The 16,742-nt window shown below is 37.7% G+C and overlaps 1 protein-coding gene across 1 annotated transcript; it reads left to right on the forward strand.

Moving 5' to 3' along the window:
- Positions 1 to 712: 712 nt before the first annotated feature.
- LOC121430313 (bcl-2-related ovarian killer protein homolog B-like) lies at positions 713 to 16,435 on the forward strand. The gene is made up of 4 exons (XM_041627593.1): positions 713 to 1,442; positions 2,479 to 2,617; positions 5,770 to 6,254; positions 15,445 to 16,435. Exons 1-4 carry the CDS (start codon positions 1,344 to 1,346, stop codon positions 15,589 to 15,591), a joined length of 870 nt encoding a protein of 289 aa, XP_041483527.1. The 5' UTR covers positions 713 to 1,343; the 3' UTR covers positions 15,592 to 16,435.
- The last annotated feature ends 307 nt before the right edge of the window (positions 16,436 to 16,742 follow it).

The raw sequence follows: 16,742 nt of genomic DNA on the forward strand, positions 1-16,742 counted from the left end.
CCCCACCCCATTTATACCTCAGTGGCATGTAGCTTCGCAGGAGGTATTCACTCTAAACAATACCTGCAAACTAGACCTTGTCTTGCGGTATACCCGTTGATCGATTTTTGTTATTTTCTATGAAAGACAGAACTCTGTCTAAGAGTCAAGGTTCGCCGACAATTGTTAAAAGAAAAGCGTCTAAAAGCAGTGAAAAGAAACCCATTCAATAAGTATTTACACTCATAATAACTGTAAGTTTCAACCTTTCTTACCGATACGTTTCGCACAATATTATACTCATAACTGCACAATACGTAGTTAGGTATGACTCATATAGAGGTATAATACTAATTTGTGGTTCGGTATGATCTTTTTGAGACAATGATTTAAAACAACATAGGGAAACTTTTAGAGCCGAAGGTGAATGAGTGATCGAGTCTTGTGTTTGGTGGATTTTCTTTGCGATTTGAAAGAACCTTTGGTTTTCAAAGTGATTTTAGACGATAATAGACCTAAGGAATTGAACTCCCAATGCGGTTGACATCACAACAAGATCAAGGTAACCTTTTCTTTCTTGAGGGAAATGAACATATTAATTCTTGTTATCTATATTTCGTATCCATTGTAGGTATGTAATAAAAATAATAATACATGTATATAATTAATGATTACATTTTATAGCGCCTTTTCTTGGAAAGGTATTGGGTGTTCATCCTAGTTATGTAATCATGCCCTTTATCAGAGTTCTATAACGTCACGAGATTTTCGAAATAAAACCAAAATGAAATATTGTTTTTTAGAATGAATTGTTTTATGGATGGCCTAAAACAGATAAGTATGTTGTGAGATACCACATGATGCCTCATCGCGTAAAGGTTTTATTGTTTCAATGGTTACTTTCCTGTCCGCGTTTATGGGGGTATATAACCAACAACTTCACGCATTTCCTCAGCTCCAGGGGCGCGATATTCGGATGGGGTGGTCAAGAACAGAGGGGGGGGGGGACTGATAGAAAGAAATTGTAAGATAGAAAGGAAGCTCAGTAACAAAAAGGATGTCGTATAGTCGTTTGCTCTTTATGACCCTTATTAATCAATTGAAACAAAATGACATCGCGTTTAGGTCTTAAATTGCCGCCATTAAAAATTACCTGTCGCTTCCCCTTTAGACCTACATGCATAAGGAAAATGACTCTGGAGCAGGTAAGTGTCGTCGAGACGTAGGCCTATAACTTTTTCATAGTTTTCACCTTTATAACAATTGCTGAAAGTTGGGGATTCTGAATAACCTGAAACTCGAAGTTCCTCATCGAATGGTCGTGTAGACACTCGTCCATCCCAGCATCTCAGGTTCCACACACGATGGGCCATATCATGACACCGGTGGGCGAGCAGGCTAACCCGAGCTACATCTCACTCCTTAAACGGGCCTCGTTCAGGAGACAGCCCGCCTACGTCAAGGTAAGTTGCGACGCGCATGCGTCATGAGTGTCAGATCTCGCGTCTTTTTAATCATGTTGGCGCAAGATAATGCGTCAGATAAATTTTATCCACAATAATAACACAAGCTTACTAAATTAATTCACTGATCATTATGGAATATTACTGAAAATCATAAATTTGCATTGCTATGATTTTTATCGGTACGCCGTGAATCGCGATTTCCGTTAAAGGGGAATGAAACCTTTGGAACAAATAGGCTTGTGTAGAAACAGAAAAATCAAAGAATAAGAATAAAGAAAGTTTGAGAAAAATCGGACAAATAATGAGAAAGTTATGAGCATTTGAATATTGCAATCACTAATGCTATGGAGATCCTCCCATTGGCAATGCGACAAGGAAGTGTGATGTCACTGATGAACAACTTTCCCTTTGGTGGACTATAAAATACCCTCAAAATGTCTCTTTTTGCTTTTTCTTATGATGATACAAACTTTCTATCCATGATGTATTCTAAAAAATATGTATTACATGCCCTCATGTAGAATGAACACATGATCTATGGATAGATGTGATAAAATCAGCAATTCAAGTGAAATATATACTAAAGTAATGGGGAGAGTTGTTCACAAGTGACATCACACATCTTTGTCGCATTGCCAATTTGCTATCTCCATAGCATTAGTGATCACAATATTCAAATGCTCATAACTTTCTCATTATTTGTCCGATTTTTCTCAAACTTCTGTTGATCTGTTTCTTTGATTTTTCTGTTTTCACACAAGCTATCTTGTTTCATTGGTTTCATTCTCCGTTAAATACACTCAATATAATTTAGCACACAGCTTCATCAAGTTAAGTTGAATGTTACTTCAGGAAAATAAACGTGGAATAAGGGCATGGGTCTCTTTCCATTTTCATTTCAACTCGCCGCTTAAAGGGACAAAGAATTACATTTTTTCAAAAATTGAATAGTTTGTGAATAATATATTTGTATGATTGGCGGAATTGGGGTTTGGAAAGACACCCATTATTCTTCTATCTGAAACTCTTCCAGGTGGCTGCTAAGATCGAGGAAGAGATTCGAATCCGTGATCTTCAGGCGAAGTCTCTGCTGACCCGAGTAAACCAACTCAAGAACCATTACTCAGATGAGATCCATTACGTCACAAAGAATATCGAATGGAAGATGGGAGGTAAGATATGTTACAGTTACACCAACGTAATATCCCAGGCTCCCGTCTTACAAAGAGTTGTGATTGATCCGATCGACCGCAACTATGAAAAGCCAATAACGTCAATCTAAAATGCATATTTTTTCAAAATGCGTTCTAGATATCATACATTCGTATTTTCTTGAAAATCAAGTGTGCTTGTCTTTGCTAATACTGTAAAAATATTATTGGGTAAAATTTTTACCACCAAGAGAGTAATTATGTGTCAACCGTCAGTCACACCAACGAAACCGACTCCAAACCGACTGAGGATATGTCAATCGCAATAACGTAATAGGCCCGTTTTCTGATAGCAGGTTTAGCTTAAACTCAGGTTTAAAGTTGTGGTTTAAGTATGGATAGCCAATTGTTACATAAATCACTAACAGTAGAGATATCATACTTCAGCTCATTTGGCTCTCAAGTCATTCATAATTGTCTAGGAAGTATAAATAGATGATTGTCTTCACCATCGATGAATCAGGAAAGAGCACAAAAGAAACATACAACTTCATATTTTTTTTATGCTTTTGGCTTTCCATACTTAAACCACAGCTTTAAACCTGAGTTTAGTTAAACCTGCTATCGCAATAACTTTGATCGGTTTGGATTCAGGTTCGCTGTTGTGACCGTATCACAGACAAAACATATCTTAAACGTCAACACTCTGGAATCAATATTAGAGTGCATTGACCTCAATTATACAGACGCTGTTAATCCATGGATCGGATAAATCCCTCGGTAAATTGCCGATTCGCCGTTTCGTCTATTAGTCTCACTCCATAAGGTCTAATACTTTTTTGTCCACAACGTCTGAAGTATTTTGATCCAGTGGTCATTTATAGCCCCATTGACCATGTCTAATGCAGAGAGACATACCCCGAGCCATACACATTTCGACTAATATCCACCATGTAGAAGAACTCTATCTGAATTATGGTAACCAAATATTGGGTTGGTGTTGGTTCAGAAAAAAATCTCAATACGTTTGTCAAGCAATTTCCTTTTAATCAACAGCTATTTTGTTTCTGAAAGTGAACTGTCATTATCATTATTATTATCATCATCATCATCATTATTCATCATTATCATTATATACTATTATTTTTATTATCATTATTATTGTTGTTATTGCTATTATTATTGTTGTTGTTTATCATATTCATCATCATTATCATATCGAAGCAAATTCAAATGTCATTTCTTCTCATATACACAGTAAAAACGGTGTTTGAGATTTTATACAACGCTGTTTTCTATAATAACCGTACAGTAGTTGTTAAACAGTTTAAACAAACATGTTTAATTTAATGAAGATTAGATATTGAAAATTAAACATTGTTGTTGAAGATTTAAACAGTCTTGTTTAAACTGTTTATACAATTAATGTAAGGTTCATATAGTAAACAGCGTTGTATGAAAATTTTAAACAGCGTTTTTATTGTGTACAATCAAGACTATACATAAACCCATATAGTTTAATGGTCGGAAATTGAATTTGCGACTCGGTTATTATTATAAGGATGGTTCCTTTGATAGTCAAACAGTATCCCGATGATTTACAACAGATTCCGTCAGCCAATTTTTGTACATAGTGCTTCTGGTTTGATTCAAAAGCGAGATATATATAGTGTGTATAGTAATAACTGTAGTCGTATTTTCAAAATACCGCACAGAAATTCATTAAGTAGTTGAGAGTCGAAATATTCATTGTTGCCTGTCCAATATTGGCAAATGTCTTCACACGTCCTTTCTTTGGCAACACGTTCTAAAATGTCACCTATTAAGATCATGATCAGAAACACGGTTCACATTACAGATCAATCAGACTGTTGCCATCAAAGACTTCATGTAAACGCACCTGGATTCGAGTAGTCTACGTCATGATTTGTCCGCATCCACTTGTATAATTTACCTTCCAAAATCCATATAAAGCTTCACAATAATTGACAAATTTATTTTATAAAGATGAATAGTTTCTCGCTTATAATCAATAATATTGGCTTTCCATAGTTTCATTTCACTGTCGTAAATATCCATAGGCTGGGATGGTAAAAGATCTGAAGTGGATTTGTAACTTTTTGCAAAACGTGTTAGGATGGCTGAGACTACGGAAGTGGGCGGAGTAGTTCCATACAAGCGTGAACTAATGAGTATTGTCAATATCGGAATGGCAACATTTCTGAAGAGGCTGAATTGCGGCACTCGATAGGTGAATATGTTCGCTTATTAATTCCAGGCTTATCAAAGATTCCAGAAACCTATACTAAATTTGCATTTCAGATTATATCGCGAGGGCATTCTTGTAAAAAATAAAAGCGACTGACTTCACCCGAACATCGCTCCAAGTCCGGTCGGTGTTTTTTTTCAGTTGGTTGAAGTCGATACATTCAAGAGTTTTCATGCGTGCAAGGTGGATCTATTCAGAGAGGCAACCTCGTCGGTATAATTTGATCACTCTTTGTGCCACTCTTCATTTTGCCTACTTCAGCCCAATTCAAATCAATTGCTGATAGAATTCCCTTTCAAAATAGGATCGTTTCCTTCGAAACATATATATGTTCTGCCACCCAGCGAATATTCACCTCAACGCGGAAGCAACGCAGAGGGAAGAGATTTCGTTTGTGCTTCACACCTAACGCGAGACTGTCCATAACTTAATCATATTTCGATTTAGTTTCGATTTGACTTTGGAATGTGAGACATCATTGATCATCGTGCAGAATTGTCGCTAATAAAACATAATCAAGCACCTATTTTGAGGTTTAATGCATGTGCAGAAACGCCTACGTTGTCATGGTTAAGCATGTTAAGCGTGCGAGATATACACAAGCTTTGATGTATATTATTTTCAACGAGAGTGACTTTGTCATGTTTTGTTTGTGAAAGGTTCTAATACGATAGTCGAAATTTCGTTAGATCACGGTTATCTCGAATAAATGTTGCTATGGCAGACAACGCTCAAGAAATCCTTCGTTTCCTATCGCGTAGGCAAGGAACCCCACTCAGGCGGCAGCACTCCCAAAGCTACCGCGAAATCAAAGAAGGCGCCAACAGCGAGAAGACCATCGCCAAAAAACTCAAGAAGCGCCTGTCTGAGAGTTCTGTATTTTCTCTTTTGGTATCTCAAACAGGTCTGGGACTACCTTGGGTTGCAAGAGAGGATGACGTGTGGGACCAGACCGCCGTCTACTGCAAGGAGTTTATCCACTCAAAGCTCAAGCGGTTGGGGTATATGGGAGGCAGCAATAAGAACGGGGTCCGAGGTTCGGTAGCTGCTCGTGGTCAACGAGTCTCGGCTGTCTGTCGGGAGCTCACCCTAGTCGGGTCCGAGCTCGAACGGATGTACCCGACCCTCTATAAGGATATCACCAAGCAGCTCAACGTCACCATTTCTTCCGAGCAGATCGTCGAACAGGTGCTTTTCGACGTCGGCGATGCGGTGTTCAAAGCGGGGATCACATGGGCGAGGGTCGTCGCGTTTTTTGTCGTGTCGTCGTCGTTATCAATTGAATGCATGCAGCAAGGGAATGGCATCTTTGTACACAGTATTACAGTGGCCCTAACGAGATACGTTCAAACTAAACTAGTGAGGTGGATAGCACAACACGGTGGATGGGTATGTTTTCTTATTCTTTTTGTTATAATTATTTGAGGATCCTGTTATCTTTTTTTTACATAATTATGTTAAATTCAGTATTATACATGGCCACATTTCTTCAATCAGAGGGTGGAAAGGGGCCAAAGAGCGACATGTACCATTTATCATCCTTTTTGAAAAAAATCTCACCCCTCGGCCCTTTTAAGTGGGGACTAATAATAATTTCCATCTCCATTATCATAGATATCAATGTCCTTTATTGTCCTTACACTCTAAATTCCAAGGATCTAAAATAAATACAGATCGGCTGCGAATACTGACCAGCAGAAAATTGGATTTAGATTTAAACCTTGTTGATTTAAATACAAATCTAAAAGATTTGAATTTAAATCTTTTGAGATTATCCCTAAGATTTATTATGAGTTTATAATTCAGCTGGTCACTATTTACACCCGATTTTGATTTATTCTAAATCCTTGAAATTCATCGGTATCGTCGTCATCGCTTGATTTAATCATATTCATCATCTTCTATATAGCTTCATCACCATCTTCATCATCGTAATTCTCATCATCATCATCGTAGGGCATCATCATCATCACAATCACCATTAGTACCATCATCATCATCACCATCACCACCACCACCACCACCATCATTACCATCACCATCATTATCATCATCATTACCATCACCACCATCATCATCATTACCATCACTACCACCATCATAATCATCAGCAGCAGCATAATCACCACCATCATCATCAATATCATCATCACCATCATCATAATCATCGTCACTACCATCATCATAATTTTCATCATCACCATCATCATTACCATCATCATCATCATCATCATCATCACCATCATTACCATCACCATCAGCACCACCATCATTACCATCACTACCACCATCATTATCATAGTCATCAGCATAATTATCATCATCATTATCTTCACAATGTAACGTGAAAACATTTTCCTCATCTCATTAGTCTCCTATCTATTCAACATGTTCAAGAAGTACTAATAATTTCTCTCAGTCAGGGTAATGCCTTTATCCTTTTGAGTTGTTCGATGTGTTCTCGGGAGGCGTTCTCTTTGTGCATATAGAGTTAATAAGGTCACCATGTTTGATTTCTGAGGGAAAATCATGAAAACAATTCCATGTATATCATTATCCATTCCACCTTGACTTATTTTCTTCCAAACTGCAAAAAAAATCATGAAATTAGCTAGAGGCCAATGATTTTATACATCATGATTTGCGGCTTTTTGCAGCCGCGTATTCACGCCTATTACAAGACTATATAAAGATCTTTTAGGTATAGAGACATAGGGCTGGAAAGGGCTAATTATTTTTTGATAAATATGACAGAGGTCACAATATTTCTCTAAAAGAGTATAACCATGGAGACCGATTCTCATTGAAGCTAATTACCAATTATTATTTGGAAAGAAAGAAACTCTTCTTCTAAAGGCAGAGCGGAATATCAGTTTCGACCTTATGAAGGGATGATGTTAAGGGATTTTAAAAAAAGCATTAATCGTTTAAGGTGAATTATAAATGGAAATGAGGGGTAGGGCCGGGGGTGGACAGATGGTAAATTAAGAAAATCCTTTTTAGTGTTGTCATTGCAAGGCAAAATCCTTTTGTAATTTCTAAGATCAACGAAAAAAATAATGTTGGATCATTCAAAATAGTGATGGGCCGATGAGAGGCGCCAATTTGGGGGAAGGGCTGGGAGTTGGTCGAAGATGAGAATCTTTTTTTTTTGCTACTGCCATGAATCTGTTCCTCTCATTTCCAAGATGATCAAAACCAAAAAAAATCAAAGTATTGACAAAGAAATGACGTCACATCATAGCCCCCCCCCCCTCTGCAATCAAAATCGCCGCCCTGGTCTGGCTTAAACTTTTACCATGTTTACCGGCCTGTTGTAATTCTCTTTCTACTTCTAATCAGTTTTTTCCCCTTTAATTCTAATACAAGCGATAGAGTTCAGTATATCAAGGTTACAAGGTATTATCAAGTATGTTCAGTGGCGGCGCCACAGAGGGGAAGAGGGCAAGAACGAAAAATGTAAAACAGAGAAATCTGAGTCGTGTAGCTGTATTAAGACAAAAGAATTACATGCCTGTCATCTTGCCCTCCCCCTTCTATAAAAGAATGGGAAAAAGAGAAGGGTGAAACTATTTTCTGAATATGTCAAAATCTATCACAAAATTTGATTTTTGTAATAAAAATGTCGAAATTTTTGCGAGTGAGCGACATTTGTATAAATCAATATTACGCGATATGCCATATCTAGCACCCCCCCCCTAATTTTGGCTCATTTGATATATTTTCAGTCTCCGTAACCCACAAAATGAATTTATGGAATTTATATTACATGATATATGGGGAAGCTCATCGCATATACCGTCACATTAAATCTTTCAAAATTCGTAATCCAACATTCTTTATTTGTTTTCGTCAGGCATACACACCTTCATTTCCTACGTAAAGAATAAACCCGACGTCGGATGGACTTCCCGTTTTGACTGCGTGGGTGGTGCTGTGGGGGTGGGGCTGGCTAAGACAACAACCTTCTCATTTGTAAAGTGATATCTTTTAATAAGATAAGCAAGAAAATTCAAGAAAAGTGGGATGAAACTAAGACATATAATATATTACTGGAGTATTTGGACTATAATATAAAAGATATCTCCTGACCACTAAGAGGTTCTTGGTGTATAATGTAAGAAGATATATCCATATTACTAGTCACAAGGTTTGTGTATTTTGTTTTCAATTTCATGAAATGACATACAATGTAGATCATGGTTCAAATCACATGTCTGCAATCATAGTATTTTGCCACACCCGACCCAGGTTAGGAAAAATTGTACTTGGCAGGAATTTATTCCTTGAAATAATTTATCGACTTTTGTCAGCTATGTCAAAACCGTTGGTAATTAGAGGACAATGAGTATCATATCTGACAGACATTAGAAGATTAAATATAAGGGGCCGAACATATAGTAATTTTCTATCTTCGAATAAGTCACGAACGAGCGAAGCGAGCAAATAAAGGTTTTACCTTTTAACATAAAATTTCTGGATTCGTTATAGATTTTGACGCAGTATCAAGACAAGGGTTTCATGTTTCACCCTTTTCCTTTCCCTTTTCTTTCTATTTCTTCATTTTTGGCAGGCCTTTAATTGGACTTTGGGGAGTCGATCAAGTCCCCAATGCAACCCCCGGCCATTTATATGCCTATACGCCAGATATTATTTCACTATGATCATGCAACAAATCAATCAAGCTTATTGTAATGTTACCCCTATTAAATATCCACGCCCCGCCCCTGGCCAAGGAACACTCTTCCGTAGCGTCACTCTCCGTCTCAGTGTAGATAGAATGAAATAAACGTGTATTCAAATCTGACGTGCACTCGTCGCCTCTCTATGGGGAAACCACCTGTTTGAATTTCCGCAAGCTTGCGCTAAATAACAAGGCTCCATAATATTGTCTTTCCTTATTTGTTTCCCTCCTTTAGTTTGGTAGAAAGGTGTATTATCATCATGCAGTATATCTTCATCTGTAATAATTCAGTTACATCGACGAAACCGACTCCAGTCCAATCAAAGCTATTACGTTATTACCAATGACATGCAATCGGTCGGTTTGGAGTCGGTGTCGGTTACAGTCACACCAACGAAACCGACTCCAGACCGATCAAAGCTATTACGTTATTACCAATGACATGCAATCGGTCGGTTTGGAGTCGGTGTCGGTTACAGTCACACCAACGAAACCGACTCCAGACCGATCAAAGCTATTACGTTATTACCAATGACATGCCATCGGTCGGTTTGGAGTCGGTTACAGTCACACCAACGAAACCGACTCCAGACCGATCAAAGCTATTACGTTATTACCAATGACATGCCATCGGTCGGTTTGGAGTCGGTTACAGTCACAGCAACGAAACCGACTCCAGACCGATCAAAGCTATTACGTTATTACCAATGACATGCCATCGGTCGGTATAAGGATTTGGTTTCATTGGGTGTGACCGTGCATTAGCTGCTCGATTATGTTTACATTGGTTGGTTGGTTGGTGGTGATTTTTTACCTGATTGCTAAGAAAGCATGAATGCTTGTAAGAAAGCAACCAGAGGACCAACGGCTTAAGGTCCTCTCCGAAGGACCTGGTACTGAGGATTAATGCCTTACCAAAGGGCACTAGCGCACCAAATGGGAATCGAACCCGGGTCACCGGAATACGAATCCCCCGCTCTACCGACTGAGCTTTCGCGCCTTAATAAGATGATAATGATTCGATAATCTTTCAAAGAATATGACATGTTTGCAGTTTCACATATTTTTCATTTCGTTGTCATCATAGGCCTCTTCTCCTCCTTCTCCTTCTTCTTTTAATCTTCTTCTTCTCCTCCTCCTTTTCTTCTTCTTCTCCGTCTTCTTCCTATTTTAATCTTCTTCTCCTTCTTCTCTTTTTTCCTCGCATAGCGTAAAGATTTTGAGTAATCAAAGTGAGAGAGCAAAAAAGGTCAATATTTTCAAATAAATTTTTTATTATGTAATAGGTTTGGGGAGTATTAAAAGTGAAATCTGGCAAAGTACCAGATTGAAATTAAAGTATTGAAAATTTCGATAGAACGTTCTAACAAATCGTACATTTCTGTAGATTTTCTTTAAATGGGCTGTAACTCCAATCCCCAAAAGTACACCGGGGGGGGGCATGTTAGTCTGCAGGCACAGACCCTGATTGAAACTTTGATCAACAAGTGTGTCTCCGCGCAAAGACTAGCACATACAAAACTTGCTGTCTCAGCGAGAGAGGGCTTACACAAGGCATGATCGAGTATAGGCTGCACATTCAGACCCTAGACTCGAGTGAAGAGTTTGCATGCACAGCAGACTAGGGGCATAAGGTCAATTTAAACAGGGCAGATAGTGAATACTATAATTTTTCTTCCATCATGCTACTTATCAACAACATCTTTCAAGAAAGCATAAAAAATATTTTGCAGGTAGGGACGCGACTGAGTATGAACGTGACAAATGGCGAGAACAGTTATATTCTGTAATTATTGACAAACGATAATTAATCTCCTCACGCCTAACTTGTCAAGTAATCGCTTCCAGTTTGACATTTCTCAAACGAATGCATCACCATCTAGACGCAATGACGAATGAACAATGTTTTGTTTGGAGTTAACTCAATTGTTACCCAGGTAACTGACAGACTGAGAGAAATGCATTTCAAAAAAAAAATATCATCACATGGTCGATTGCGGTGCCATTTAACATGTTCGGTAGTAAGAGCTTTGTGACTGCGACATTTTAAGACATTCATTTCCGAATTAGCAGATGCATGGATTGGTAAGAATGTATTATAGAGAATGGTGAAAAGCAACGAAAATAATGGGAAATGTTCAGTGAAAGAATTCGGCCTTGATAATTTTCGTGATAAAAATCGCTTTTTTAATAACTTCAAGTTTTCCATAACGGCTTATAATATGCCAATGTACTTCCCATTATCATCCTGCAGCAGTCATTGTGCAAATCTATACAGCTTTCGTGAAAAAAAATATCGTGCGAAGCAGCAGAATTGTGAATGTGTTGTATTTGCTCTTGTAAAGAAACAAGTTCCATAAAAGTGATACACGAACTGATGAGGTAGAATGAAACAAAATTGCCTGAATTCATTTTTTCACGTGTCGTTGCTTCATTATAGTATGGGCATGGAACGATTATAACCGCAATCAATTCTTTTATATGCAGATTGTTTTACAATGCAGAACTATTACAAACGTTCATGGGTATTATTATTATACATATTATTTTAGATTTTGGGATGTGATGATATGCACATCTCGTTCTATTGTCCTGTTTTGTTTTAAAAATAATCATTATTATTATTATTATCATTATCATTTTGAGGGAGATGAGACTTTATGGTAATGTACGTTCGATCCTAAAACTGTAGATATCTGTAACATATTATTTACTTATCACATAGCAATGGTCACTATCGGGAATATCATGCACGACGATTTTGGGGGATTTTTTTGTCCATCTCTATAAGGAGGGGAGGGAACGACCCTGCCTCGCTCATTGGCTGCTGAACGGGGCACCCCCCCCCCTCCCCCATGGTGATAATAGGGTTCCATGAAATATGCTCCGGCGACAATTGCTCCGCTCTCAATTCCACACACTTTGGCCTGTATTCTGAAGTCGGGTTTAACTTAAACTCAGGTTTAAAGTTGTGGTTTAAGTATGGATGGCCAATTAATCGACAACAATAGAGATATCATATTTCAGCTCATTTGGCTCTCAAAATTATTCATAATTATGTAGGAAGTATAAATAGATGATTGTCTTCACCATCGATGAATCAGGAAAGAACACGGTGAACATAAGAAACACACAACTTAATACAAATCTTGACACTTTTGGCTTCCCATAATTTTAGTAAAGAGTTAGACTATGGTCTAAGTTAAACCTGACTTCAGAATACGGGCCTTTGTAATCGAATGACCAACTTCAACCCTGGGTTTAAATCTATACCCTATCCTAAACCTAATATAAACGCTATTGAATCCCTAACCCTATGCATCATAGACGAAAATGAAGCCAGTAGCAATTGTCACAGGAGCAAATGTCGTGTCACCGATAAGGTTGATGATAATCATAATCATAGGTGAGATGATGAAAATGATGTAAAGAAATGATGGTCACAACAACGATAATGGCAACAAGATAAACGACTATGATATTAAAGTGATTGGTTAACATTGGTTTGACTTTTAAAAAGTCTGAGCTAGAAGGTCACACTTGTCACCTGTGTCTGTGATATGTTACAAAAATGAAGCCCAGAAAAAATTGCGTTCGAAAATAATTATTTAGTGCTTCAAAAATTGAAATATAAAGTGACCGGAAACACCATCTTAATTTCATCCCATACACATATATGTACTATTTAGGCGTCTATAAGATGCCTATTTACAAAATCGGGGTTTGCCTTGTAGTTTTAGCTTTTCATTCTCAATAATGGTTGTTTTTAGGGTTTATTAGTTCTAATACATGCACTTGTACACATGTTTCATCTTGGTTTGAGAATTTTTTTAATTGGCTGCTCACCTGAAGTTAAACAATACCATTGATAATCACGATCTTATTAATGATGATCATGCATCCAAATTTAAAGTATTGCGTAAATTAACCGATATTGCCATCGAATCTGATTAATGGTTTTATTCAAACTGAAACTTTGGTGGAAGGCTGTTATCTGAGGCATTTTTAATATCCAACTCACTTCCTCACGCTTACTCCTCGTTCCACTTCATGTCTGGATCAATTGTCAAATTCTAAAATAGGGGGCGTTGTCATCGGATTGAATCATATCTGATTGAATACAAAATAAGTCTGAAAGCTTTCATATCTGTGAATATCTAAAAGGGGATATATCAAACCTAAATCAGACCGCAGATTCCTAACGAAAACAAAATCACAAAGTGGCAATATACGTGATGTATACCAAGTATTGATCTCCTTCCAATTATCGATCTATGACTCTCCCCCTTATGTTTCGCATTTTTGTTTTCTTCATTTATTTTTCAAACAAATATGAGACATTGGCAAGTGGGTAAAACTTTTTCCTTTCTTTAAAATTTTATCATTCATTTTGGTGTCTACCTCGGCTCGTGAGCCAACAGATTTAAGTAGTCAAAATGACTCGATGAGTGGGGAGTCGGGTGCACTGATATGTCTAGTCACATTTCTTTTTATTTTCAAGTCAGGAATGACTCTGTTCTCGTCAAATTTTACCAGCAAATTAATGTATGAAAAATATTACTAGACAATTTTCGCTAACATTTTGTTTACTGGTCTAGTCAATTAACTATTTGTTGTAGAGCGTGAAATGATTTTGTGTTAAGTTTCTTCCCAAAAGTGTATAATCAGAATATCATAATCTACATTGCCTTATCATGGCACCTTGGTTTTAAAATATTCCTTAACATTTTCATTGGCTTGCTCGCAACGAGAAAGCGTTTCATCAACGTTTTCGTCCGACAAGTTGTCAGATCTGACAACTTTCCTTGATTTTGATTGACTGAGGAACACTGCTACTATGGTAACTGTCGGATAAAACAGGACTTTTTAGATAAAAAGTCTGACAAAGTCCTTTCATGAAATAACTCTTCCCCGAAGCAATAATTGATTACTTCCTTCCTCCTCATGTTCATTATTCCATTCGTGTTATCTATTATTATGATTTCATTTAATTCGTTGATGAAATTGTTATACGCGAATCATTATGCTACTCAGCAATTGACAGCAAAATATACCCGATCGACCACTGATAATGTATTCACATTCGGGAGGCTGATTGGAATTGGAGATGCAATCTTATATTACAATTGGAGTAATAAACATTCATTTTATATTGTATCTCACTGTATGATCAAAGAATAATCTAGAACAATATATAAGTCGTCTCAGATATTAATGGGATGCCTATTAGTGGTTTTTATCTGATGAAAAAAATGTGATATCAGTAAAAACATAATGCTTTGACTCCATTGAACGTCATATATGCAAAAATTATGTTAAAAGGCAGTCACACCCACGAAACAGACTCCAAACCAACCGATGGTATGTCATTGGTAATACCGTAATAGCTTCGGTCTGGAGTCGGTTTCGTTGGTATGACTGTAACCGAAACCGACTCCAAACCGACCGATGGTACGTCATTGGTAATAACGGAAAAGCTTTGATCGGACTGGAGTCGGTTCCGCTGATGTGGCTAGAGCATAAAGCAGGCATCATGACCGGGGTCCTTTCAAGCAAGGTGTTGAAATGTATTTCACATTTCGTTATCTGTTTATTTGATATTAAAAACAGCATCATGCATTTTCCCCGCCTCTTTCAGTCTCCTCATATGGTTGCAGACAGGTGGAAATATAGGGGGAAGGCAAAAATGCATTCTTCTATGATCTACTTGAGATGATAATTCCTCTCCTGCAAATGTCATACTTAGAAGTTAGATATTTTTTTTCGAATATTTTACTCCACATTATGTTTATGTTTAGACAAAATGTATTATATGAGTGACACGAATGCATAAGAAAATGATAAAAATCAAATCAATCAATTCTTTGTCTTTTCTCTCACTCTCTTTCTTTACAGACGGATCTACTGCGGACATTCCGCCGGAAGAGAAACGATTCGGGGACTATATGGCTCTTGACGTTTGGGGGCGTCTTCTTCGGTTTGCTCATCACTGCCTTGTTATCACACGCCCCGTATTTGGTGCCTTGGAAGCCAGAAAATTGAGGGTGGGGCGGGGGCAGGGGCGGTGATCCGTTTTTTCTTTTCATATCGAGTTTGCAAAGACAATATTACAAATAATTACAAGTTAGGCTTGCATGTGTGAAGATTTCTTGTAACGACGGGGATGGATGGAGGGGGTCCCCCGATTGCTGTACAAATAAAAATAAAAATTAAGGGGCGACCCCCCCCCCCCTCCGCTAGCATCACTGCCCATATATTGATGCTACTGCCCATCATTGATGTCACGTGTCGAATTAGGAGACTAGTGGGAGCTGAATTCGAAGGAAAGATGCAATGCTCAATTCAATAAATTACGAACTGAAACAAAACCCACTACATCGTTGGGTATCGCAACCACGCACTCAGTCGAATCATCATCCAGCTGGGGTTTTTTTTCTTGGCACATTGTACTACGTCAACAATAAATGGGGACGACTCCGGTCAAACTGAGATATGCCTCACAGAAGATACATGTGCCCGACATAGCAGCATAAAAACGGAACTCTTCGTTTTGAGCACCATCTCTTACTTGAAGATTAAAGTAGTATGAGGTATGAATTAATGTCCCCCCCCGATCCTGATCGTGAAATTCATGAGGATTCTGTAGATTAAGGAATCATCAATTTCGAAATGAAAGACTTCGACAAATCAGAGTCGGTCAGTTGAAATTAAGTGGCCTTGCTAGTTTCGAACTTGGCTAGAATGTTCCGCAAAGAGTGGAGAATGTTCAAACTTTGCCATAGACAAGTGTGATATTTTTAAGGCATATTGGTGGAGAGAAGTCGTCAGTGTGAATTTATAAATTGAAATAACTCCAAACAGAATGAGTACATACGGCCTTCTTATTCATCATTGTCATCATCAACATCATTACCATCATCATAATCATCATCACCACCACCATCATCATCATCATAATCATCATCATCACTATAATCATCATCATCATTATTGCCATCATCATAATCATCATCATCACTATAATCATCATCATCGGCATCACCATCATCATCATCATCGTCAAGTGCGTTGCAATCTGAATATGATTGGAACGGATGTTCATCTAAATATGACTTACAATGGTTATATCATCGTAGTAATTAATATGTCACCATCATCATCGTCATTAGTTAACATGGTTAAATCACATGTTG

The sequence above is a fragment of the Lytechinus variegatus genome, chromosome 16, assembly GCF_018143015.1.
Source record: "Lytechinus variegatus isolate NC3 chromosome 16, Lvar_3.0, whole genome shotgun sequence".
In the NCBI taxonomy this organism is placed as follows: domain Eukaryota; kingdom Metazoa; phylum Echinodermata; class Echinoidea; order Temnopleuroida; family Toxopneustidae; genus Lytechinus; species Lytechinus variegatus.

Excerpts from the sequence above, each read along its gene's own strand:
- LOC121430313 (XM_041627593.1), top strand. The coding sequence starts at position 1,344 with ATGGGCCATATCATGACACCGGTGGGCGAGCAGGCTAACCCGAGCTAC. Across the intron at positions 1,443-2,478 it reads GACAGCCCGCCTACGTCAAG|GTGGCTGCTAAGATCGAGGA; the intron begins GTAAGTTGCGAC and ends AAACTCTTCCAG. Across the intron at positions 2,618-5,769 it reads TATCGAATGGAAGATGGGAG|GTCTGGGACTACCTTGGGTT; the intron begins GTAAGATATGTT and ends TATCTCAAACAG.